A 26,373-nucleotide genomic window follows, 5' to 3' on the forward strand; every position below is an offset into this window, starting at 1 on the left:
ACGACCAGGGAGGCATTCCAAGGTTGGGCGGGCGAACACCAGTCTGTTCACAAAAGACTCAGATTCCTCCCACCAAGAAGTGAGTCTTCCTATTGTAAAAGGACCGAAGGTTTGTATGCCGTGTCGGAACAAATGACAATTTGTCCAAAATTGCATTTTCCTAACTATACAAACCTGAGGTCCTTTTTTCACATTAGTCCCACCTCATGCCACCCCTCACTCTGCAGTTTTTGTTTTGCTTGGGCCAAAAGCAAAAGTGATTTGTTTACCTCCCAGTCGCGCGCGCCAGCGCCTGTCGGACAGCAGTTAACTACCGAACCTTGTTCGAAAGCTTACGAACCTATCCAGCTGCCGCTAGTACCTTCCTATTGTAAAAGGACCTCAGGTTTGTTATAGTTAGGAAAAAATGCAATTTTGGACAAATTGTCATGTTGGGGATCAAAATGTTAGTTTTTGATCAGCTCTACACAGCTGTGTGAGATATATAGCTGTATCATTTATTGGTCACTTGTAAACCATTACCATGGCGTGTACATGGAGGTTGGGTTTGGAAGAGTGGATTGCCTCCTAGGTAGGGGGACGGGGTATTTTGGGGCGAGTTTGTATTTCTAAGCAACAGCTCTACATGGACTTATTACCTTGGAAATTGACTTATTCTCAACTTTTAGTGCTGCTGATGAAGGATTTTGTTTTGTTTAACCCTCTTACGCCGATTGGACGTATTAAAACGTCTGAGATAAATTGTCTCCTGGGTGCCGATTGGATGAATGAAACGTCTACATGAAAAAGTTTTTTTAAAAATTTGTTTGGAATGGAAAAAACTTATAGGCTGCCAGCCGAAAACTTTTGAATCACGTGCCCTGGGGATGCTGGGAGCTCATGGATCAAGGCGTTGTTTATTTTTTGTTTACAATCGTTACGCAGGCGCGCAAGCGCAAATTCTTTCTTATCGACACTAAAAAGTATCAGTGACACAACTCAGAAATTATTTTGTCACTTTGACATAATTTTTGCACAATTTTAAATTAGCCATTACATGGAGCATTATATATGGAAATGTGCGCAATTTCATGTAGAATACAACCAAAAAACACTCATGATTGTAGCTTTTATCAGTTTTGAAATATTTTCATATAACGATAAGTGCCAAAATTTCAACTTTCGGTCAACTTTGACTCTGCCGAAATGGTCGAAAAACTTAATTGTGAGCTAAAACTCTTATATTCTAGTAATATTCAATCATTTACTTTCATTTTGCAACAAATTGGGCATCTCTAGCATAATATTTCGATTTATGGTGAATTTATGAAAAAAACTTTTTCCTTACGTCCGCACGGTAACTCTTCCGATAATTTTTTTCGTGCGATTGTCATAATGTTTGCACCATTTTAAATTTGCTGTTACATAAAGTTTTATATATGGAAATGTCCGCAATTTCATGCACAATAGACTAAAACAACCCATGGTTGTAGCTTTTATCAGTTTGAAATATTTTCATATAAATAACGATAAGTGCCAAAATTTCAAACCTTCAGTCAAACTTGACTACCGAAATGGTCGAAACACAATTGTAAGCTAAAACTCTTATATTCTAGTAATATTCAAACAAGCATTTACCTTCATTTAGAAACAAATTAGAAGTCTCTAGCACAATATTTCGATTTTTGGTGAATTTATAAAAAAAACCCATTTTCCTTACGCGCTTTAACTCTTCCGAAAAAAAATTAGAAATTTCATACAATGAACTTACCTGTCAGATATATACTTAGCTAAGACTCTGTCGTCCCCCGACAGACAAATTCAAATTTCGCGCCACTCGCTACCGGTAGGTCAGGTGATCTACCTGCCTGCCCTGGGCGGCAGGACTAGGAACCATTCCCGTTTTCTATCATATTTTCTCTGTCGCCGGTGGTATCAACATTGTTGTTACCACCTCCTGACTGGAATTCGCTTTTCAAGACTTTTTTTGATCATCTAGATTGGATTTCTTGGTGACGTACTGGATCGTTGTTTTGGCATTCGCTACTGTGGACTGGATTTGGACTTGCTTTTGATTTTTCTAATAGAATGTCTGATTCAAGTGTTAGATGTGAGAGTGTGTGTGAATGTAGGCTGCAAGGTGAGGATACCGAAGGCTTCGGTTGATCCTCACACTGTATGTCGTAAATGTAGGGGTTTGACTGTTCTTGGCTACACCTGTATTGAGTGTGAAAAGTTGAATGCTAATGAATGGAAGACTCTAACTTCTTACTTGAAGAAGTTAGAGAGGTAGAATTAGACGGGCTGCACAAAAGAGTGTGAGTACAAGGCCTATTGAGCCTTTTTCTGAGTCTAACTCTCCTTTTATTAATGAATATGATTCTCCCTATGTATCTGAATCCTCACAGGCTTTGCATTCGGATTCGGCTTCTGAAATCGCCAATCTGAAGGCTACTCTTCGTAAAATGAAGACAAGATGGCGGCCATGCAAGGTAAGGCTAGTGATTGTGAATTACTAAGTGAAGTGAGTGTTCCCAGTGTTGTGGAGGGGGCGTCTGACCGTCCCTGCGATGCTCCCAGGCCTAGACCTCTTCCAAACTCACATACCCAGAGGAGTAGGAAAGTCGAAAGTCGTACGGAGGTTGTGGGGAATCCCCAACGGTCAGGCGTCCCTTCAGCAGGTTCTGTTTCGTTACAGTCTGCTCAGGACCGCTTTAATAAAAGCGTCCTACGAGATTGTTTCTCGTCGTCGTCCGGTTCTCCTTCACCTAAACGAGGGTGGAAGGACTCTGATCTTTCTAGCCACTGAAAAGGCATTGGAAAGAGCGCGCGTTCGACTCGAGCCCGGAACGCTTCTCGGAGGAAGCTCCTTCTTCTATCAAGAAGGCTAAGCTGGTTTTGACGCCTCCTAGAACAGTATTTGAGGATCGCACTTTCGAGTTCTCTGCTTCTTCTATTGAAGAGGACGCTGGTGTGGCTTCCAAGAGGATATTGCTTGCAGTTCAAGAGCAGATAGCCTCTTTGGTTGGAGTTCTTTCGAGGGATCCCTCTCGCAAGAAGGACGCTAGACTTCCTATTAAGAAGTCTCGTCTTCTTTCACCGGCCAGACGTGAAGCGTCCTCCAGACATGGGACGTCTTCCAGGCGCGAAGAGTCGTACAAGCGTCAGGATCTATCCGAGCGAGTTGCTCTAGATCAGGATACGCTCAGGCGTAAGGCGCCAGCCAGGCGCGAGGCGCCAGTTAGGCGCGAGGCGCCAGCCAGGCGCGAGGCGCCAGCCAGGCGCGAGGATTCAGCCAAGCGCGAGACGCCAGCCAGGCGCGAGGAGTCAACTTTGCGTGAGGCGCCAGACAAGCACGAGGCGTCAGCCAGGCGCGAGATGCCAGCCAGGCAACAAGCTCCAGCCAAGCGAGAAGCGCCAGCCAAGCGCGAGGCACAAGACAAGCGCGAGGCGCCAGCAAGCGAGGCGCAGCCAAGCGCGGAGCTTTCCAGGCGTGAGAAGTCAAGCAGACGCGAGACTTCTTTAGACTTGAGAGAGAGTCTGTTCACTCTGAGTCCCTCTCCTAGTAGGAGCTTGTCACCAGTAGAGAGAGAACGGGATGAAGATCCTCTCGTTTTTCAGGCCGATTCTCCACAAGGTGTAGAAGGAGATTCGGAAGAAGAGGGTGATGGTAGAGAAGGAGTCTCTAACTATAAAGTTCTGACTGACCTCCTTTTGCAGGAATACGGAGATTCTTTAACTCCTGCGGCTCCTCCTTCGCCTCGATCACTGTTTTCGAGTGCGGTTGTACCTAAGTCTTCGTCGGTCTTGAAGATGAGACCTACGATCTCTATGAAGAGAGCGCTTCAGTCCTTAGACAAATGGATGTTGTCTAAGAAGGATCTGGGCAGAACCACCTTCTGTATGCCTCCAGCCATACTTTCTGGCAAGAGAGGTTTCTGGTACCGAACTGGGGAGAACATGGGCCTTTCTCTCCCAGCGGCAGCCGAAGCGGACTTTTCAACCTTGGTTGACTCGTCAAGGAGACACGCTTTGAATGGAGCTCGCGTGTCTTGGGCGATTTCGGAGACGGATCATCTCCTCAAGGGACTCTTCCATATTTTGGAAGTGTTTAATTTCCTAGACTGGTCCCTTGGGGTGATGTCTAAGAAGGCTCATGACTCGGAAGGTCTAGACCCCGAAGTCATTCTGAGTATTCTTGCTTGTATTGACAAGGCAGTACAAGACGGATCGGGAGAAATCTCCTCTCTTTTCGGAGCAGTACTCCTTAAGAAGAGGAGTATTTTTAGTTCCTTCCTAACCAAGGCGGTTTCTCCCTCACAGAGAGCAGCCCTGGTTTTTTGCTCCATGTCTGACTTCCTGTTTCCTTCTCAGTTAGTGAAGGACATTTCTCGATCACTGACTGAGAAGGCGACACAGGATCTTCTCCTGCAAACTGCAAGGAAGAAGAGACCACTTGTTTCGGTTGACAAGAAAGGACCGACTTCTACGGTTCAGCCCTTTCGAGGAGGCCCTCTCTCCAGAGCTACCTCTAAGAGAAGAGGTCCTGAGAGGAGAGGTAAGGCTTCTTCCCGTCCCTTTAAGAAAGGGAAGTGAGACAGACAACCTCCAAACACCAGTGGGTGCCAGGCTTCTCGAATTTGCAGACGCCTGGTCACTCATAAACTCGGACGCCTCTTCCATGTCCATAATCAGGAAGGGATATCTTATCCCCTTCCAAGACAGTCCTCCCCTAACGACCATTCCGCGGGAACTGTCAGCCAGATACAGGGACCCTGTACTGAGGGATACTCTTCGTCTGATGGTGAATCAAATGTGGGACAAAAGAGCTATAGAATTAGTTCTAGAGCAAAACTCTCCGGGGTTTTACAATCGGCTTTTCCTGGTTGCGAAAGCCTCGGGGGGCTGGAGACCAGTACTAGATGTCAGCGCTCTGAACAAGTTCGTTCTAAAGGAGAAGTTCTCTATGGAGACTTCGGCCTCAGTCCTGGCGGCTTTGCGTCAAGGAGATTGGATGGTGTCGCTGGATCTCCAGGACGCCTATTTTCATGTCCCGATTCACCCTTCGTCGAAGAAGTACCTCCATTTCATGACGAAGGGAGGAAGGATCTTTCAGTTCAGGGCCTTGTGTTTCGGCCTGTCCACAGCTCCTCAGGTCTTCACAAACCTGATGAAGAATGTGGCGAGGTTTCTTCACCTCAAAGGCGTCAACATCTCTCTATATCTGGACGATTGGCTCATCAGGGCCAGAACAGAGAGACAGTGTTTGGAGGGGACCTTTCTTTGACCCTAGACCTGATAAAGGCGTTTGGGGGACTACTCGTGAACCTCGAGAAGTCACAGCTGATTCCCAGACAGAACTTGGTCTATCTGGGGATTCAGATGGATTCTCGGGGTTTTCGAGTATTTCCTTCGCAAGAGAGAATCGTGAGAGGCTTGGAAAAGTCTCTCTCTTCTAGGGAAAGAACGGACTTCGGCGAGGGAATGGTTAAGCCTTCTAGCACCCTTTCCTCGCTCGAACAGTTCTTTCCTCTAGGAAGACTTACATATTTCGTCCTCTTCAGTTTTTCCTAAGGAGATCTTGGAACTGGAAGACGGGACTTCTTCTCCGACAGTTTTCTCCTTCCAATGGAGATGAAACCACACCTGCAATGGTGGTTGTCCCCTCTAAAAGAGAACAATGGGAATTTCGGCTGGAAAGTTTCCGAACCCAAGCCGAGTGTTGTATTCAGACGCATCGGAGAAGGGGTTGGGGAGGCAACACTAGGACCGAGAGAAGTGTCAGGCACCTGGAAGACAGCCACACAAGGTGTCCTGGCACATAAATTGCCAAAGAACTTCTAGCAGTTCACTTGGCTTTGCTTAAAGTTCTTCGAACCCTTTGTGACGAACAGTGTGGTCCAAGTGAATGTGGACAACAACAGCCCTGTCCTACATTCGGAAGCAAGGAGGAAGGCACTCTGTGTCTCTATACGAGATAGCAAGAGATCTGCTAATTTGGGCCTCACAGAGAAACATCTCCCTCCTGACAAGATTTGTTCAGGGTACGAGAAACGTCAGGGCGGACAGACTTGAGCAGGAGAAGCCAGGTCCTTCACACAGAATGGACTCTTCATTCAGAGGTGTGTCAGAGTCTTTGGGATCTTTGGGGCACTCCTCACGTAGATCTGTTCGCCACATTCCTTTCCAAAAGGCTGGAAGTCTTTTGTTCAGTGGTGGAAGACCAAGAGCTCTCGTGGTCGACGCCTTCCTGCTAGACTGGTCTCATGTGGACGTGTACGCTTTCCCCCCTTTCAAAATCCTGGGACAAAGTGTTGAGAAAGTTCGTAGCGTTCCAACGGGACAAGGATGACCCTGATAGCCCCGTTTTTGGCCAGCACAAGATGGTTTGCAGAGGGATGCTGGAGTGGACAGTAGACTTCCCAAGATCCCTTCCAAAAAGGATGGATCTTCTCAGACAGCCACACTTCGAGAGGTTTTACATCAAAAACCTCCCCGCTCTCGCGCTGACTGCCTTTCGACTATCAAAAAGACTTGTCAGAGCGAGGGGTTTTTCTCACGAAGCTGCAAGCGCTATCGCTAGAGCCCGCAGAGCTTCCACTAGACAAGTCTATCAGTCGAAGTGGGAGGTATTCAGAATGGTGTAAGTCTAAGAAGTTGTCCTCCTCCAGTACCTCTATAACCGAAATCGCTGATTTCCTTTTGTTCTTGAGAGAGGTCTCCTCATTTGTCTGTATACGACGATCAAAGGATACAGGAGCATGCTTTCGGCAGTCTTTAGAAACAGAGGCCTAGAGATTGCTGAGAATAAAGATCTGCACGACTTAATTAGATCGTTTGAAACGACAAAATCTAAGGAAACTAACTCCTCCCAAGCTGGAACCTGGATTGTAGTTCTCAAGTTCCTTTCGTCTGACAGATTTGAGCCATCCCCATGTAGCTTCGTTCAGGGACTATAACAAGGAAATGCTTGTTTCTCCTATCTTTGGCGACAGCCAAAAGAGTTGGGGAACTTCATGCCCTAGAAAGATGAAGTCGGCTTTAACAAAAGACTCGGCCTTCTGCTCGTTTAGAAACTTTTTCTAGCGAAAAATGAAAATCCATCGAATCCCTGGCCCAAGAGATTCGAGATCAAAGGCTTATCGAGTCTAGTAGGGAGAGAAACAGAGAGGTCTCTTTGCCCGGTAAGAGCCTTGAAGTTCTTCTTACAAAGAAAAGAAACAAATGGGAGGCTCTAGACAAAGTCTTTGGTGTTCGATTAAGGACCCCACAAGAATCATGTCTAAGAATGCATTAGCTTTCTTCATTAGGAGCGTCATTACAGATGCTCACAAGTTCTGTCCTGACGACTCTTTCCGCTTTTAAGAGTAAAAGCCCATGAAGTTAGAGCAGTGGCGACGTCTCTCTCTTTCAGAAGAATATGTCGTTAAAGAAAATCATTGATACGACATATTGAGGTTACAATTCGGTTTTGGCATCTCACTATCTTAAAGACGTTCGCGTGACTACGAGAAATGTTTTCTCTGGACCTTTTGTATCGGCGGATACAATACTGGGTACGGGAGCAAACACCAATCCTTAACTTTGTACATACCTTCTACTAGATTAGTTCTAGATTTCTGCTGACAAAGAGGGCTCGGTGCTGCACTGGCGGCCAGTCACTGTTGTTCATAAAGGAACTCTTGTGATATCTTTTAGAGGAGTATTAAAATTTTTTTTTTTTTTTTTTTTTTTTTTTTTTTTTTTGAGAATTTTTTGTATGAATGCGTTTTTCGTTTCGAGTTATGGGTGTTTGTAATGTAGTTCGGGGATAACTCGGAACAATTCTATATACTAACATGGTGGTTAGGATCAGGTGGTCGGGATTGGTTATGCTCCTTCACAAGGTGTGTTGTCATAGAAGTGGTCCAGTACCCATTGACAAAGTCCTTTTAGGCTCTGCCGAGTAAGCGGTTCATATACCCATCGACAGACCCACAAAGAACTCTAGCCATAGATCTAATATCTCGCTAAAGTCTTGAGGTGATGCAGACTACCGGGCTACAGCCACGAAGTCTACCACCTATCAGGTAGGAACCAAGGTTTTTCTTTTATACCTACAATATGTTGTTTACCTGTCTATTCCATATTAGCTGTCTCTGACCCTCCACCAAAGGGTGCCAATCAGCTAAGTATATATCTGACAGGTAAGTTCATTGTATGAAAATGATATTGTTTATAATACAATAAAGTTTCATACATACTTACCTGGCAGATATATACGATTAATGGCCCACCAGCCCTCCCCGCAGGAGACAGGTGGAAGAGAGAAAATATGATAGAAAACGGGAATGGTTTCCTAGTCCTGCCGCCCAGGGCAGGCAGGTAGATCACCTGAACCTACCGGTAGCGAGTGGCGCGAAATTTGAATTTCTGTCGGGACGACGGAGTCTTAGCTAAGATATATCTGCCAGGTAAGTATGTATGAAACTTTATTGTATTATAACAATATCATTTTTTTCGTGCGATTGTCGTAATGTTTACACCATTTTAAATTAGCCATTACATAAAGTTTTATATATGAAAATGTGCACAATTTCATGTAGAATACAACTAAAAAAGTTTGAAGGTTGTTGTGTTTTCTCATTTTCAAAATATTTGCATATAAATCACAATAAATAGAAAAAAAACCACGTTCGGTCAAAATTGATTCTACCGAAATAGTAAAAAAAATGCAATTGTAAGCTAAAAACTCTTACAGTCTAGTAATATTCAGTCATTTATCTTCATTTTGAAACAAATTCAGTGTCTAGCACAATATTTAGATTTATTGTGAATTAAAAAAAAAAAAAACTTTGCTTCCCTCCGCTCGCGGATTCTCCGCCGCAAATCTCCAAAATGTGTATGTCGCATTATCGTTATATTTGCTCAGTTTCATATTAGGTGTTTCATAGAGTTTTAGATATGAAAATGTGCGCAGTTTCATGTAGAATACAGAAAAAAATAATTGAAGGTTGTAGCTTTTCTCATTTTCAAAATATTTGCATATAAAAAAAAATATATTAAAAAAAAATTCGACATTCGGTCAACTTTAACTCGTCCGAAATGGTCAAAAACTGCAATTGCAAGCTAAAACTCTTACAGTATAGTAATATTCAATCATTTATCTTTATTTTGAAATAAATTGGAAGTGTCTAGAACAATATTTAGATTTATGGTGAATTTTTGAAAAAAACTTTTTTACGTCCGCTCGTTACGAATTCATGTATCATTTTGTGATAATATTTTCTCTGTGTTGCTTTGATCCTTTTACAATGTGTTATATACCAAAATGATCGCAATTTAGTGTACAATACAACGAAAAAAAATTAACTCTTTAGCTTTAACCGTTTTGCTCACAGCATGATTTGAACACAATTATATATGAAATTTAGTTTTTGCGCTATCATATATCGTATTATTTATATATGATAATGATATTTTTTTTCATTTCTGATGTTTGCATACTAAACTTCAGGCAATGACAAAAAAAGGAGCCAAAAATGAACTTTTAATCTTGAAAACTAAGCGCGCTGTGATTTTTTGAAAAAAAATATTTTTTCAGCTTTGGCGCTTACTCCGAGACTGCCGCGGCATACGGGAGACGATTTTTATTATACCCCTTCAGCTCAAGAGGGTTAATTGCAAATATTATTAATCTCGCATGTATCTGACATGGTTGGGGACCCTATGGGAAAGGGGGAGTGGACTGTCATGTTGTTATGGAATGGTTCTATGCATGTGTGAGTCAGTAGGGCATATGTTTAAGAAGGGATTTGAAAGAGACCTATTATAAAATCTAACCTAATGTACCTTAACTTAACGTAACCTAGTTGGCCATGTTACTTGGGCGGCAGCGAAGGAGACTCCACTTTTTACCAAAGGCTTCCCTTTTCATCTAAGTATTTGCAATAACATCCTAGGATGGTCAGCATACAACTTCTGATGTTCCCTTTTACATCTAAGCATTTGCGATAACATCCCAGGATGGCCTGCATACAACTCCTGATGTTAATTACAGATTAATTACAGTTGACCAACAAAAAATAATGGCAAATTCTTAATAAGCAACCAAAATACATTATAGGAAAAATCAATTTGTTCATGCAACTTACCTGACAGATATATATATAGCTGTATTCTCCGAAGTCCGACAGAATTTCAAAACTCGCGGCACACGCAGTGGGCGGCCAGGTGGTAGTACCCATTCCCGCCGCTGGGAGGCGGATATCAGGAAACCATTCCCATTTTCTATTCATATTTTTTCTGTCGCCGGTCGGTAAACAACTGTTTACAGACCTCCGCCTAGGATTTTTGGATTTGACTCGTTCTAAGTATCTGGATTGACGTTTTGGTTATAGACTCTGGATTGTTGGATTGGCATACGCGATAGTGGACTGTTTTTTGATTTTGTATTGGCTTTTCTGTGAACGTGATGTCTGGATCAAGTTCAGTGAGCTTCAGAGTGTGTGTGAAGAGTGATTGCAAGGTGAGGCTACCGAAATCATCGGTAGATCCCCACACAGTATGTATGGGGTGTAGGGGGCATGTTTGTTTGTTGATGATCGATGCATTGAATGCAAAAGTTTGACTGATGATGGATGGAAGGTGTATGAGTCCTATCGGCGTAAGTTGGAACGCGATAGGATCAGGAGGGCTTCCTCCAAGAGCGGTTCTACGAAAGGTAAGGGAAGTAACTTTTCAACCTATATTAACACCAGTAGAATTTTGCTTCACCTAATCCTGTGTTGTTGCTGAGGGCCCTGATTCTGTGTCTGGAGAAGGTAATGCCCTTTCTCTGATTCTAGAGTCGTTACGCACTCTAGAGTCCAAAGTGTTGCCTTAGAAAAACGGCTCAAGTAAAGTGTGTGATCGTGCCTAGTGTTGTGGAGGGCGTCAGATCGGCCCAACCATAATGCCTCTAGGCCTAGACCTCTATCGGACTCCCAGGACTCAGGAGTGGGTATGTTGAAAGCCGCAAGAGGGTACGGGGGCTCCCCCACCAATCTGGCGTCCCTTCGGCAGGACCTGTTGTTAGTTTCCCAGGCTGCCAAGGAGCGTGCCTCAAGCTCGCATCCTTAAGGACTGTTTTTCGTCCTCCGAGGCGCCCTCCTTTCCCCCACGCAAGGGGTGGAGCGCTCGGAGAGACTCGCGTCCGTTGAAAAGGACTTTTCCGAGGGGAGGACGCTTCACGTCCACTCTCTCCGTTATCGTTGCGGTCTCTCCTGCGTCGTATGAGCGTTTCCCTCCACAGAAGAGAGGTAGGACGTCGTGAGGACGACGCTGAGAAGCGCTTCTCTCGCGCTTCGGAGAGGCAGGTTGCTGTACCTGTGAGAAGGAAGGAGGCGGTCGTCGCACCTCGTCCTTCTCGCAGGTTCAGCCTTTGCACCTCCTCTAGTTTCTTCACCAACAAAGAATATTCTTGTGTCTCTTCAAGACCAAATTGTCAGCTTTAATGGCTCAGAAGACTCGCCCAGCAGCAGTCGAGCCTAAGCGTAGGAAGGACGCCAGACTGCCTGTCAAGAGGACGAGGCAGTCCCCTTCTCCGTCTCCTCGTTCGTCTCTGTCTCCGCTTGCTTCTCCTTCGGAGCTTCCTCGTTCTCGTTCTACTGGTAGGAAGTCTCGTGGACAGGACGCTTTTCTTCCCTCTCGACGTCCTGATCAGCCCGTGCGTCAGGACGCCTTTGAGGACGCTCGGCAGGACGCCTTGGAGGACGCTTTTGAGGACGCTCGGCAGGACGCTTTTGAGGACGCTCGTCGGGACGTTTTGCTAGACGCTTTGCCTTTTGAGAAGGCTTTCGAGAGCGCCCAGAAGGACGCTTTGAAAGCGAAAGCTAGACGCTTTAGCGGAAAGCGTAAGGACGCTCCTCTAGAGCGAGTTAGAGTAGCCTCTCTTGACGCTCAGCGCGGTCAAGACGCTCTTCGTTCTTCGAGCTCTAAGGATCGACAGAAGGTCGGTCGCTTTGAAGAAGCTGCTACACTTAATCCTCGAAAGCCTTTGTTGAAGGCTAGACCCGTTGGGCGCACGCCCTCTCAGAGGTGCAATCTCCTTTGCCTCTTAGGGAGGAAGGAGAGCTTAGTAGTCCGGCGGACTCAGTTGAGGAGGAACAGCCTTCGGTTTCGTCTGTGTCAGATTACAAAGTGCTGGTTCGACTGTTACGCTCTTCTTTTGGAGAGAAGTTCCAGCCTGCAGCTCCAAGTCTCCACCCTCTCAGTTCTCGTCATCTAAGTCTTGCAAGGTTCCGGAGTTGTGGAGATGAAAAACTTCTTTGTCCACTAAGAGGGCGTTTAAGAAGTTGCAAGATTGGATGGAATGTCTGAAGGATCAGGGCAAGTCGACTTTCGCCTTCCTCCTTCAAGACTCAGTGGGAAAGGCGGCATCTGGTATGAGACCAAAGGAGAAGTAGAAGTTAAGAGTTAAAACCCATCCGTCGTCTTCCCAAGGGGACTTTGCTAGTCTGGTCGATGCTCAGAAGAGGTCCCTTTTATCGACTGCTAAGATTTCGTGGACGCCAACGGAGATTGATCATCACATGAAAGGACTGTTAAGGACTCTTGAGGTCTTTAACTTTCTAGACTGGTGCTTGGGAGTCCTGGATCTTCATCTAGGAGTCCTGAACTCGTTTAAGTCTGGGGGAAGCTGGTCCAATGTAGTTTAGCCTGCATGGGACAAGGCCGTCAGGGATGGTTCGGAAGAGTTAGTGTCTCATTTCGGCACTGCTTTTCTCAAGAAGAGAGCGCTTTTCTGCAACTTTACGGCTAGGTCTGTTTCTACAACGCAGAAAGCGGAGCTTCTCTTTGCGCCTCTTTCGGAGCCATCTCTTCCCCCAGGCTGATGGTAAAGGACCTGGCAGTGAGCCGACAGGAGAAGGCTACCCAGGACCTCTTGGCCCAGTCTTCAAGACGTCCCGCAGTCCCTACTACGTCGTCTTTTGGACGACCACCTAGGAAGGTTAAACCCTTTCGTGGCGCTCCTCCCTCGAGAGCTGCTCCTCGAGGGAGAGGGCTTTCAAGAGGAAGAGCTTCCTTCAAGCCTAAATCCTCTAAGTGAAAATCAAGTCCTTCAGATGCCGGTCGGAGCCAGGCTAAAAGTTCTTTGCGGGGGCGTGGAAGAGAAGAGAGGATACAGATGCGTGGTCCCTCAAGATAGTGGAAACAGGGGTACAAGATCCCCTTTTTGTTTACCCTCCTCCTCTATCCACAACTCCCAGAGATCTTTCCCCGTCATATCAAGGGGAGAAACGTCAGATTCTTTTCGATCTTTTAGATCAAATGATCAAGAAAAGAGGAAGGTGGAACAGTCTTAGACCTGGGGTCACCAGGATATTACAACAGACTTTTTCTGGTACCAAAGCAGTCGTCGGGGTGGCGTCCAGTCTTGGACGTAAGCAGGCTGAATCTTTTCATAGAAAAGAAAAAATTCAAGATGGAAAACGCCTCAGTCGGTTCTAGGAGCCTTGAGACCGGGCGACTGGATGGTGTCCTTGGACCTACAGGACGCATACTTTCACGTTCCTATCCACCCTCTTTCAAGAAAGTTTCTGAGGTTTGTGTTAAAGGACAAAGTTTGGCAATTCCGAGCCCTTTGTTTCGGATTAAGCACGGCTCCGATGGTATTTACCATGCTCATGAAGAACGTAGCGAGATGGTTACATTCTGCAAGGGATAAGAGTGTCCCTGTATCTCGACGATTGGCTTATCAGAGCATCGTCAGAAGAGAGGTGTCTGAAGGACCTTCACTTCACGTTAGCCTTGGCGAGGTCCCTGGGACTTCTGGTCAACCTCGAAAAGTCACATCTGACCCCAACACAGTCCATCGTGTATCTGGGGATTCAGATGGATTCAGTGGCTTTTCGAGCGTTTCCGTCCCAGGAACGACAGCTGCAAGGCTTAGAGAGAGTTTCGGCCTTCCTGGGGAAGGAAGCTTGCTCGGCGAGGGAGTGGATGAGGTCTGCTGGGGGACCATTTCCTTGCTGGAAAAGTTGTTTCCCCTGGGAAGACTACACCTCAGGCCTCTCCAGTTTTTCTTGGCAGAGGAATGGAAAGTCAAAGAGGATCTGGATGCGGACCTTTATGATCACCAAATCGGTGGAAAACCATCTAAGATGGTGGTTAGATCCTCGGAAGTTTCGAGAGGGGTTGTCCCTAAAGCTCTGAGGCCCTGACCTAGTGTTGTTTTCCGACGCCTCGGTGTCGGGATGGGGAGCAACACTAGGAGGGGAAGAAGTGTCAGGCGCCTCAAGGAGGGGGGAACAGGTGTCCTGGCACATCAATGTGAAGGAACTAGCGGCGGTTTTCCTGGCGCTACAGTTTCTTCCAGCAAAAGGTTGCCAGAAAAAGTTGTCCAAGTCAACTCGGACACAACACCACGGCCCTTGCGTACACCTAAAGAATCAGGGAGGTGCACACTCCCGTCCTTCTATTTTGCTTAGCGCAGGAGATTCTGCTGTGGGGCAGATGCGAGGCGAATCAGGATCCTGACGAGATTTATCGCAGGATCCAGAACGTCAGAGCAGACCTTCTCAGCCGACAGGATCAGATCCTGCCGACAGAATGGACGCTGCACCTTTAGTCGACCTATTTGCGACGTCGAGGACGAAGAGGTTGCCTCTTTATTGCTCCCCTGTGTTGGTATCCGGGAGCAGTCGCTATAGACGCTATGCATCTGGGACTGGACGAACCTGGACCTGTATGCCTTCCCGCCATTCAAGATCATGGGGGAAGTCGTAAGGAAGTTCGCGGCATTGGAGGGGACGAGGTTGACCCTGATCGCCCCGATGTGGCCCGCGAAGGAATGGTTCACGGAGGTAATGTCCTTCCTCATAGACTTTCCGAGGACGTTTGCCCTGGAGGAAAGATCTACTCAGACAGCCCACTTCGCAAGATATCACCGAAACCTCTCCGCTCTGGGTCTGACTGCGTTCAGACTATCGAAAAGTTGGCCAGAGCGAGAGGTTTTTCTAAAGCAGCTGCGAAAGCGATCGCCAACACAAGGAGGACTTCCTTGAGAGCTGTTTACCAGTCGAAGTGGGCTTCCTTCAGGGCATGGTGTAGAAAGGAGGGGGAATTTCCTCTTCCACTACCTCTGTGAGCCAGATAGCCGATTTCCTGCTATTTTTAAGGAATGTGCAGAAGCTGGCAGTCCCGACCATCAAGGGATATAAGAGTATGCTGTCAGCAGTCTTCCGACACAGAGGCCTAGACCTTACTGACAACAGAGATCTTCACGATCTCTTGAGATCGTTGAGACTACCAAGATACCTCAGGCGAGGCCTCCTTCTTGGAACTTAGATTTAGTCTTAGACTGTGATGTCGAGTCCTTTCGAGCCTCTCCATGCAGCGTCTCTTAGGAACTTGACGAAGAAGGCTCTTTTCCTAACTGCTCTGGCGACGGCGAAGAGAGTTAGCGAAATTCAAGCCATAGTAAGCAGGTGGGCTTCAAAGGTGACAATGCTGTCTGCTCCTTGAGTCCCACTTTCTTAGCAAAAAATGAAAACCCGTCTAACCCTTGGCCAAGGAGAGCTTTGAAATTAAGGGTATGACAAGCCTTGTGGGCCAAGAACCTGAGAGAGCCCTGTGCCCTGTCAGGGCTCTAACGTTTTATGTTCACAAGACAAAGGAGGTACGAGTCCCTCAGATAATCTGTGGTGTTCGGTTAAACGACCCGATATACCATTATCCAAGAATGCTTTGGCGTTCTTTCTGAGGGACGTGATTAAAGAGGCTCATTCGTCTTACCAGAAGACCGATTTGAGCCTCTTGCGAGTGAAAGCTCACGAGGTCAGAGCTGTCGCAACCTCGCTTGCCTTCCAAAGGAACATATCGATCAGGACATCCTTGACCCCACCTTTTGGAGGAGCAACTCAGTATTCGCCTCACACTACTTGAGAGATGTGAGAACGATTATACGAGGACTGTTGTTCTTCTTGGGCCATACGTTTCTGCAGACACAGTCTTGGGGGCTGAAGGTAGCTCTCTCCCTATCCCTTAGATAGGTTTAGGTTAGTTTTTTAGTTGTTGTGTTTTTTGTTGTGGTGAGTCTTTTGTGAAGACCTCCCATCTCTTAGTTAGTGTTTCAGGGGGTCTTGGATAGTTGGTCAAGTGGTGGTCAGTTGCTTCGTTGCCCTCATATGTATGGCTCGATGTTCTTGTCATGTTGAGGTCACGGTCCCCGTTGACAGAGCATCCAGAGCGCACCAGCACTACAGGTCTCCACCTGGCTGGCAACTCTGATTAGGCACAAGCAGGCTTAAGTGACAGTAATCACAGAGTCTACTTTGCTAACAGGTGAGGAACCAGGTGTACATCATCTACTTAATTTAAGTTTCCTACAAATCCTATTCTGTCTCTTCCCACCATCCGAAGGTGGGATTCAGCTATATATATATCTGTCAGGTAAGTTGCATGAACAAAATGTTATTGTTATAATACAATTAAGTTTGTTCATACTTACTGGCAGATATATATAATTAAGTGCCCACCCACCTCCCCTCAGGAGACAGTGGCACTGAGAAAATATGAATAGAAAATGGGGAATGGTTCCTGATATCCGCCTCCCAGCGGTGGGAATGGGTACTACCACCTGGCCGCCCACTGCGTGTGCCGCGAGTTTTGAAATTCTGTCGGACTTCGGAGAATACAGCTATATATATATCTGCCAGGTAAGTATGTAACAAACTTAATTGTATTATAACAATAACATTTTCCAAAGTAATACCCAATATGGAGCTCTTGCTTAGTTCTACCACTAGGCCTAGTGGTTGGCTGTTGCTTATACTCTCAGAAATCCCTTGAAATATTGTAAATATTTGTAGCTGATTTTTGGGTTGGGGGGGGGGGGGGGGGGGGGGGGGGGGGGGTGGGGGGTGTGTTTCCTATGCCTTATCTTGGCCGAGTCAGGTTAGGTTAGGACAGATCAAGATTTTTGGAGAAATAGCCTACTGAAAATTATTATGTAAAATTCTAGTATTATACTCTGAATATGGTTTAGGATGCTGGTTCATACGCCTAGTATCTGAATTTAACCCAAAAGGTATTGTTTCATATTTTTGGTCCCCACTCTTCATTAGACATGAGACTTGTAATGTGATAAACGTGTCATTGTGACAAATAATTATTGTTAAAGACATTAGGCTTGTTTCATTTATTTTGTTGAAAACTTCTATCCCTGTTAACCTGTGCTAAATATGCCATGTATTACATACCTGACAGTAGAAGATGTAGACACCTGTTTGCAACAGTACACCCAAAGTACAGACTTCGAATTATAAATGTCATGTAGCTTATGCTAGAATGCACTGTCATTTTGCTATAATAATGCCATTTTACACACAAGATTAAAAGTAAGCTATTCAATAGTGTAGTTCTTTAAAAATTATTTTTCCTTCAAGATTATCAGAATAATGTTCAGTAAACATAGTGCATAAATTAGTAAAATATTTTGGTTTTATGATGGTCATCTTCATTATGTAAAGATGTGTAGACGAATTATGGTTGAGGTTATCATGTTATCTTGTCTTAACTATTACCTTCCTAATTGCACATTTCATCTGATTTTAGGAACACGAAAAAAGAACCCGCCCCAATTGTGGCAGCGTCCACATCTGGGGAACAGAATGGCAAACCCACCAGAGTAGAATTACAAAATCCTGTGGAAAAACCAGGAAGAAGCACGGAGAACACTCAGAAGCCTGTCATTTCTGTGAAAAAGGAGCTGCCTTCGAGTGAGGAAGGCCCCTCCAGAGCGACGGGAAATACCGACACCAACAAAGACATGCCTAGAAATGTCAAGAAGTCTCTGGAGGAGGTACAGAGTCTGGTGGAGGAGAAGGCAACGCTCTTGAAGGAGATCAAGCTGCTGCAGAGTCGGAGGTTGCTCTTACAGGAGCAGAAAAGCAGTATGGTCAGGAGTCACAAGGGGGACAAGGAAAGCCTGGATGAGCTGCTGGAAGAGAATCTATTCATCTACGAGAAGATCGGGAAGGAGATGATGAAGAGGAGCGAGAAGATACACAAGTTAGACGTCAGTCTGGTACGGGCCATGAAAAGCAACAAGAGTCAGAAGTCTGGTCGCAGTCAGAGCAAGTCACCGGATTCGAGCCACAAAGAGGGCCCGTCCCCAGACGAACGAAGCTCGATGAAAGCGAGAATGATGAAGCCAAAGGAGAAAGAATCGCCCGAGCGTACGCAGAAGTATCGTTCGTCTAAACGTACTTATGAGTGTTCCAGATCGCCAGAGCAAAGCATGTCAAAACATGACCAGGAATATTCCAGGTCGCCAGAGCGGAGCAAGTCAAAACACACGCGTGATTATTCCAGATCCCCTGAACGCAATGCATTGAAACATATGCGTGGACATTCTAGGTCACCATCAAACCGTGGGCGGGATTATTCCAGATCACCAGAAGTAGGTATGAAGCACGTACGTGAATATTCCAGATCGCCAGAACGAAGTGTGAAACACACACACGAGTATTCCAGATCTCTGGAACGGGGTGCATCCAAACGTTTGAAGGAATATTCTAGATCACCAGAGCGTAGTTTTAAAAACAGAAGATCGCCTCCGTTATCTCACAAGATTCGCCGCTCTCCAAAGAATGTCAGAAGTGCAAGGTCCCCTAAACGTACCGTGGACCGATCTAGGTCACCAGACAGTGACTATAATAAACGTTCACTGTCGCCCGAATCGTCCAGGTCGAAGCAGTTCAAATCCCATGGGTCATCGATGGCCAAAATTCAAAAATCACATTGGGCACGGTCGCACATCATGGGCACACTTACTAGATTCAAGAAAGATCTGTTTGCAGAAGTGGACATTGCATTTTCACCCAAGGAAAAATCCAAGTCACAGGATGTTAATGCAGGTACTCGTGAAAGTTCCGACTGTACCAAGCAGTTGGAGAAAGAATCTTCGTCAAAGGATTTGAGAAAAGCCAAAATGAACAATTCTATGGAACATAAACTTAAACCCCAGGTCGGGGACGAAGAGCCTGCTAGCCAGAGTAGTGCATTCTGTGGCAATGATACCTCTTTGTCAATAGACAGGGTTTGTCCGCCAGCTGTTTTGCAGTCGAAAACGAAGTATAGGTATGTGGATCTTGGTATGCATTGGTGCAGGCTCTGTGACCTGGTGTTTGAGACCCTCCCCATGTACTGTAATCACTTGTTGTCGTCTTCGCACTTGGGAAAGCTCAAGGTGAGTGTCGTGTCATTGTAGTAACATAATTTCAAATAGGTGTGCTTCTATGTATGCAACTTACCAAGTAGTTACATAGCTATAGTTTTTCTATCAGTCAGCAGCTAGAATTTTTCAAATTCTCTGTCGCCATTTTGATTTTGCTAGGCGATTAACCCCCCCGCTCACTACCGGGGGAGAGAAGAACCAACTCAGCACGGAAATTCGGTTGTTTCTGCTGGCTCTTACTATGAATAGCACTTGGCAGCAGCTGAATGTATTGGAATTATAGACTTCCTGGTTGACTTTTTTGGCGATTTGGTGAAATACTCAAGAGTACTAGGCATTTCAGCAAAGACTGCAGTACGCAGTTGATTAAAGCTTGCTACGACCACATTCAATTTGTACTGTGTGTTGGGGTGTCAGACTTGCTCTCCTCAGTTGACTTGTAGGGAATGCGATTAGTGAGATGAAAAGACTCGGAAGACTTTGACTAGTCATTTAAATAAATTAGAGGGGTAAAAAGAGAAAGGCGGCTGATAGGGCTAGCGGTAAGAAGCCCCCTCAGTTGGTCCTGTTGATGCATCCCAGGTCGTGACAGAGCATCATTGGAAAGGGATCTAGAAGTCCCGACTTGAAAAAGAAGGGCTTGCAATATTTCACCTTTGCACAATATTGGCACTAAAGCGCCCATTGGTGCTGGATCTCCATTGACACCACAGTGCCCATCAGTACCACATGATCAGTTTTGCTGTTTTTCAACAACCAGTTTGTTCCGATACGTAATACAAACCCTCGGTCCTTTAACAATAGGGAAGGTAACTAGCGGCAGCTGGGACGGTCGTAAGCTTCGAACAAGGGGAGAACGGTAGTTAACTGCTTGTCCGATCGTGCGCGCGCCCGCGCGCCCGAGCGCCCGAGAGGTGAAGAATCACTTTTGCTTTCGGCCGCGGGTGTGAAGGACGTGTTCGTCATCGCTCTCTGCCGCTTCATCGTCGTATGCTTTGTTTATATTGTGTTTTCTACTAATGGTTTGGTTTGACTGAAAATGAAACTGTAAGTACACTGTTTTCATTTTCATTACTTATTATGAATCAACATGGAGCTATCGCCGTAGAGACGGCGATTTCCGCTCTTTTCATGAATTGAACCCTTGAATTATGTCTCGGTGCCGAGGGCGGGCGGCACTCACGCCGAGTCATGTATTTTTGGGGCGAAAGTGTGTAATTGAAAGATGTAAGTACTCTTTTTCATTATATTTTTGCCCTGTGCGTTCGTTGCCGAGAGCTTGATTGCGCTCGGCAAGAGCCTCTTATTTTGTATGAATAGAATGCAATGAAAGTGGATTCGCAATGCAGTTTTCTTTTCATTTTCATTTATTAATTGCATCAAATTTAATTTTGGATCAATTTCCGCTCTTACCCGGGAATTAATCCTTACGATTTATTGCTGTGAAAGTGAAAATAGCAAGTGCAGTATTGTTCATTTTCATATATATTTATGATAGCATCATATTATTATGGATCAAGTTTCCGCTCTTACCGGGAATTGATTTTTCCCTCTTTAAGCTCTATGAAGTGAATCGCAAGTGCAGTATTCTGTTTCATTTTCATATACTTATTTTCACTGCTGTGCGGGGGGGGGTAGGGGAAGCGAAGGTCAGGTGCCAGGAAGTCGTCGGAAAGCTCTCCCGCGACTCCCTTGGTATCCGATTCTTCGTCTTCTTTCCTGCCCCCCGCTCAGCTTCCTCGTATTTTGTTTTTGGGGTCTTCCTTCCGTTCGGGGTGGGGGCATGTCTCCCCCCCCCCGTGCGTGAGGGAACCCCTCTTACTAATCTGTCTGTGCTACCGCAGGTGCTACAGCCGTGGGAGACGACCTTGGACAGGTATGGACCACTGCGGCTGCAGGGCGTGCCTAGCATCCACGATCTGCTGCAGAGTCTAGCGAGGTCTGGGGCGGTGACCTTGGAGTGGTCTCCACTACAACCTTCACGGCCGCTTATGCTGCTTCCCCCCGCTGGTCTACACTCCCCATGCTGTGTCGGTGACGCCGTCTGCCGCTTCTAGGGCCGGTCGCCGCCGTACCGAGGAGGGGTATGCCGCCGCCGCCTGTGTTTTCTTCGTGTTGCCTGCCCCAGACTTCCGCTGTTCCAGCAGCTCGCCCCTGGACCGGCCGCCAGTACCACGCTGGCTGCCGATGATTCTACGAGGCGATGGCTGGGCCTGCCGTACCTGTCGCTGATGTGGTTCCCGCTACTGGCTTGGCTGTGTCTGTGTTTACCGCTGCCGCTGTTCCTGCCGCTCCTGAGCTGGTTGCTGTTCCTGTCGCTCCTGGTTCCTGCGCCTGTCCATGCTGGTCTCCTGCCCATGGTGTGTCTTCCCCAGTCCCAGGTCCTTCCGGACAGGTGCAGTCGGGCCGTGTTGCCTTCGGCAATAGGCCCGACTCCGGCCTGGATGGAGGACCTGACGACTGTCCTGCGTGAGCTGACGAAGAAGAGGAAGGTGTCATCTTCGTCTGTTGCTGCCTCTTCCCTTCGACTTCTAAGGCCCATAAGCCGAAGAAGAAGAAGGCTGCCTCCCCCCCTAAGAAGTCTCCTTCGGGAACTTCTAAGGGCCCGTCCCACCTCGGTGGGACGGGGGGTCCTTCTGCTTGGTCCTCCTGCTCCTTCGGGAGCGGGGCCCGTCTCCCCTTCCGTAAGGAAGAGATAGACGGGGACCAGAGGAGTATCGGTTAGCTCTGGTACTTCCTCGCCTGGTGCTAGCGGCGATGCCGCTACGCCAGGTTCCGGCTCGGTCTCTCGTTCGCGGGAGATCCCGAGTGTACGCTCTCCCTCGGGAGACCGTGCAGCCAAAGTTTCGGCGCCAGAGTTCGCTCGGCGCCAAGACCACGGCACGGAGCAGAAGGCTGGCGAGAACCGCTCAGGTGACTCTCGCCAGGCCAGCGGCCGCTCTCGCAGCGACCAGCTGGTAACCGGGTTTTGTTTCCCCCTAAGAAGACTCCTTCGGGAACTTCGAAGGGCTCGTCACATTCCGGTGTGACGGGGGGGTTCTTCTGCTGGTCCTCCTGGTTTCCTTCTGGGAACGGGTCCCGTCTCCCCTTCTGAGAAGAAGAAGAAGACGGGGACCAAGTGGGTGTGCTGGCTACCGCTGGTACACCCTCGCCTGGTCTTGGCAGCTCTGCTGCTAAGCCAGGTACCGGCTCGGTTTCTCGTCCGCGAGAAGTTCCGAGTGTACGATCTCCTTCGGTGACCGTGCAGCCAAAGTTAAGACGCCTGAGTTCGCTCAGCGTCATGACCGAGGCACGGAGCAGAAGACTGTCGAGAGCCGCTCAGGTGACTCTCGCCAGGCCAGCGGCCGCTCTCGCAGCGACCAGCCGGTACCTCGGGTGGACGTGACGGTCTCTGACCGGCCACGGGTTGAGGCTGGGAAGAGGTCCCCCAGGTCCCTCGACCGACGGTACCAGCCTCGGCTGGTACCAGCGGTTTGACGTGCCGCGAGGACGCTCACCGGTCTCACGGCGAAAGCGAGCTCTGCAGGTCACCTGACCGCCGCTCCCACAGGGACCAGGCGGATACGGTGACCAGCAGCAGCTCGTCTGACGCACGGGACCGGGGTCGACGTGCTCAGTCGAGCCGCTCGCCACAGGTGAGCGGCACGGCCAGGCCTGCAGATCGATCCCCACCGCGGGTTGGTGATCGGCTGCAGCCCCCCACGTACGCTGGTCCTGCCAGCGAGCGGGGGGGGAGCGTCAGGTCTGTCTCTCCACTACCTTCAACTTCCTCGGGCTACACCGGGAAGAGCGAGGTAGCTAGGAGTGATCGTGAGAGGTGCGCCGCTCACGATCCCGTCACGACGCCGCACGTGCCACGTATGGTCTTAGGACCAACCAGGACGTACGCGCAAGTGATTGGAGGCGACCGTCAGAGAGGGGGTAGCGTCAGTTCTGTCTCTCCGATACCTTCAACTTCCTCGGCATACGCCAGGAAGAGCTAGGTATATAGGAGTGATCGTGAGAGATGCGCCGCTCACGATCCCGTCACGACGCCGCACGTGCCAGGTTAGGTTGGTCTTAGGACCAACCAGGACGTACGCGCAAGTGATTGGAGGCAACCGTCAGGGATCCTGTTGCTGGTCCTTCTTCTGAAGGAGGAGGGTCCTGGGAGCTGCTCTTGTTGGAGGGACTGGACGGTCCTACTCCTCAAGACGCTGTAACTTCCGAGATTCAGAGTAACTTTACCCAGGTTATTGCACTGATTCGTCAGCACAACGACCGGGGGGAAGGATCGCCGCTACCCACCAGCAGAGCCCATGTCTCTGCTCGAGTCGTTTTGGGGCCCGAGAGGGAACCCAAACCGACGGTGGGTATGCCGCGATCGGAGCTTACCGATTCTGTCTTGAACCAGAGTCTCTCGTCTCCGGACAAGAAGGCTCTCTCAGTTCTGGCCGGTCGATCAAGCTACTTCCACCTCCTCTACTGCGACAGCGGCGTTTCTACGTGTCTTCGGACACCGTATTTAAATACTCCTTCGGTCCCCCTGAGAGGTTTCGACCTCGACGAGGACTGGAATGAGTCGGAGGACGGTATCGGCTCTCTCCTGTCAGGTGTCGATCAGCCCCACCCAGACGACGTTCACAGTGGCGGCAGACCCTTACCTACAGTGAGAGTTCGAAACCCTCCTCGGGAAAACATTTTCTCCTGACGATACGTTTTCCCAGACTCTGAGAGGCCATCGCCGCAAGGCGATGGCTGCTCCTACTCTTCTCCAACTGCTAGTTCCACTGGGAAGGCGAGCGAGTATCCAATTCCTCCCCCATTCCCTCTCTCCTTACGGCTACGAGGGAAAGGGGAAGGATCCTACAGAGATTTCTCTGTAGGATCCCACGTTGGGGACTGCGCTACCAGGGGGGACCTTCGGGTCCTACCTGACGTAAGCCCCCCCGGTCGTTGAGGAGGGATCCTGCCCCATTCTCGATTTCTACGGGAATCGAGAGGACACCAACCGATATCGTTTGACGAATTCGGGGTGGGGGTTTCGCAGACTGCTTAGAATTCTACGGAATTCTAGCGCATTCAGAGTGTTTAGAGTTTCTTACGATCTCCAAACACTTAGGCGAGACCACGGTCCAAAGTGAGCGAGACGAGAATCCCCGATATGTTACACGATAATCGGGAACCTCGCCTATGCTCGAATTCCTGGAATTTCTAGCATTAGAAAGAAGACTGCTGCTGAAAGAAGACTATCTCACAGTAGGCGACCAACCTGGAATAGAGAAGAACGGACGGGAATATCCAGTTTTGGCTGGAACTATCGTCTTAGTATTCTGTTCACCATTGAAGCTTTCCTTCGAGGAAGACTTCTCCTTCACTCTCTTTAATAGAGAACGAAGGTGGTCGATCTCCAATCCTTATTTTGTTTTCTTGAAGGAAAGAATTTAGGATGGAGATCGTTGTTCAGAATCCTACAAATATACTACGTATATTAACCTCGCGACATGATTCTGCTAAGCAGTTGAATGGTCGAGGGGTAGGCGCATATCCTGGTTATTCTACGGATTGCGACTTAGACGAAAAGTATTCTAATTGAACTGCAAACCCGGGTTGCCTGCAACCTCCCAGGAGTTTCCAGTTTCAATTTTAATATACTTATGGTGTTGTCACAACAACACCATTTTAGCTTTATATTTACCGAAATTCGTTTCGCTTAAATATAATTGCTCGAGCATATCTTTTTATGCTCGGTGTTCTAGCCGAACGCATTCCTTCGTGGAAAGGATTACTTGGCAACTCAGGATGACGAGTCAGCGACAGCTACTGCGAATTGAATTGCCCGAGGCATTTCAGTATCAGCTGCCGCTTTGAGATAGACGGTTGTTTATGTCTTTCTCACCTGCTTTGATTGAATAACAACCGTATCTCTGCCCAACAATCACGGACTTAAGTCTCTGATTAACGGGGATTCTCGCATACATGAATGACCATCTACTGCTGAGAAACGCTAGTATTCATCGTCTTCGGTATTGCGAGAATTTTAAACAGAGATATCTATTCGACTCTCATCTTTCTGTTTACCGCACGGTAACAGAATTCTGTAATAGTCTCTTGCTGCATCGTATCCCGATAATGCGAATGATTTTTGCGGAATCTGAGTTTGTCCTCAAAATATCTTGTATCGGAGGTGTACAATTTTTCATTGTTCACCCCGGATTAGCAGATGTATTGAAAGACATCGCCTACTCCCACACCTGCCAGCTCTACTTCCAAACGTTCAGCCCATGAGAAGCAGTTCTTCAAGCGGTTCTCCCCTGTGTTTCATTACTGAAGAACGCCCCGCTTTCCAGTTGCACAACGGACAGCAATGAAATGGCGGTTAGCGTTTTCAGTCATTTGTAAGCACAGGTTTAGAATCTTGAGATTCCTTCTCTCGATTCAACTGGAAGACGTAGGTTGCATTCATTGCCTACCTTCGTCTCAACGTCACATAGGGTTGTTTCTCCTTAAGCTGAGATTCAACGTCTATGAGATTTTCTTGCCATCAGGGACCTCGGTCTTTTGAAGGCAATTGACTTTCGCCTTTTGAGCTTATGCATTAAGAGAATCATCGCCGCGCCGTCCGGCATCGGTGACTAACAAATATTTTATTTGTTTGGTCTCTCAGCATAACTCTTTAAAGGGCGAAGGTCACGTGACTTACCCGGATGCTTGGACACTTGCCTCTACTGATTCCGAACCAGTCAGTCGGCAGCTGTCAGAGCGTCCGAGTCAGTTACGAACTATGCTGTGGACTTAGTTCGGTTGTTCCAGAGCAATCATTACTTCGTCTTAATAGCTTGTCAGTTATGAGTTACTGTACATAACCAAAGTCGAGAAGAGGGATAGGTCATACGACTATTCCCTTCTTTTCGTCTTAGGTAACTGCATGACTTCTCTTGAGAAGTCAAGCACAAAGGGATGGGGATTTGTGACGCTCGATTTCGTACCGATCTTCGTAGCGAAGACTCAGAACCCTTCGGTAACTGACGATTGGTTCGAGTCCTTCACAATACCCTCCCTAATGGACGTCACCGCCTCCGATACGAAGGCTATGCTGCTTTGTCCTGTGAAGGTGCGACGGAGCTGTCTGAAGAAACTCGACACCCAGGATGAGTGTGGACGCCTCTTCATCATTCTCTCGCGTTCCGCAAGAACTTCTCCGTGGCGCAGGT

General features: G+C 47.5%; 1 protein-coding gene across 1 annotated transcript in view; it reads left to right on the top strand.

Annotated features, from left to right (window-relative positions):
- LOC135205057 (zinc finger protein 318-like) overlaps positions 1 to 26,373 on the top strand; it is a gene marked incomplete in the record, with an annotated part of 177,548 nt that overhangs the window by 105,186 nt on the left and 45,989 nt on the right. The window contains 1 exon segment of the mRNA XM_064235327.1: positions 17,557 to 19,192. Within this exon segment, the coding sequence (XP_064091397.1) occupies positions 17,557 to 19,192 (1,636 nt within the window).

The sequence above is a fragment of the Macrobrachium nipponense genome, chromosome 48 (assembly GCF_015104395.2).
Source record: "Macrobrachium nipponense isolate FS-2020 chromosome 48, ASM1510439v2, whole genome shotgun sequence".
Lineage (NCBI taxonomy): Eukaryota > Metazoa > Arthropoda > Malacostraca > Decapoda > Palaemonidae > Macrobrachium > Macrobrachium nipponense.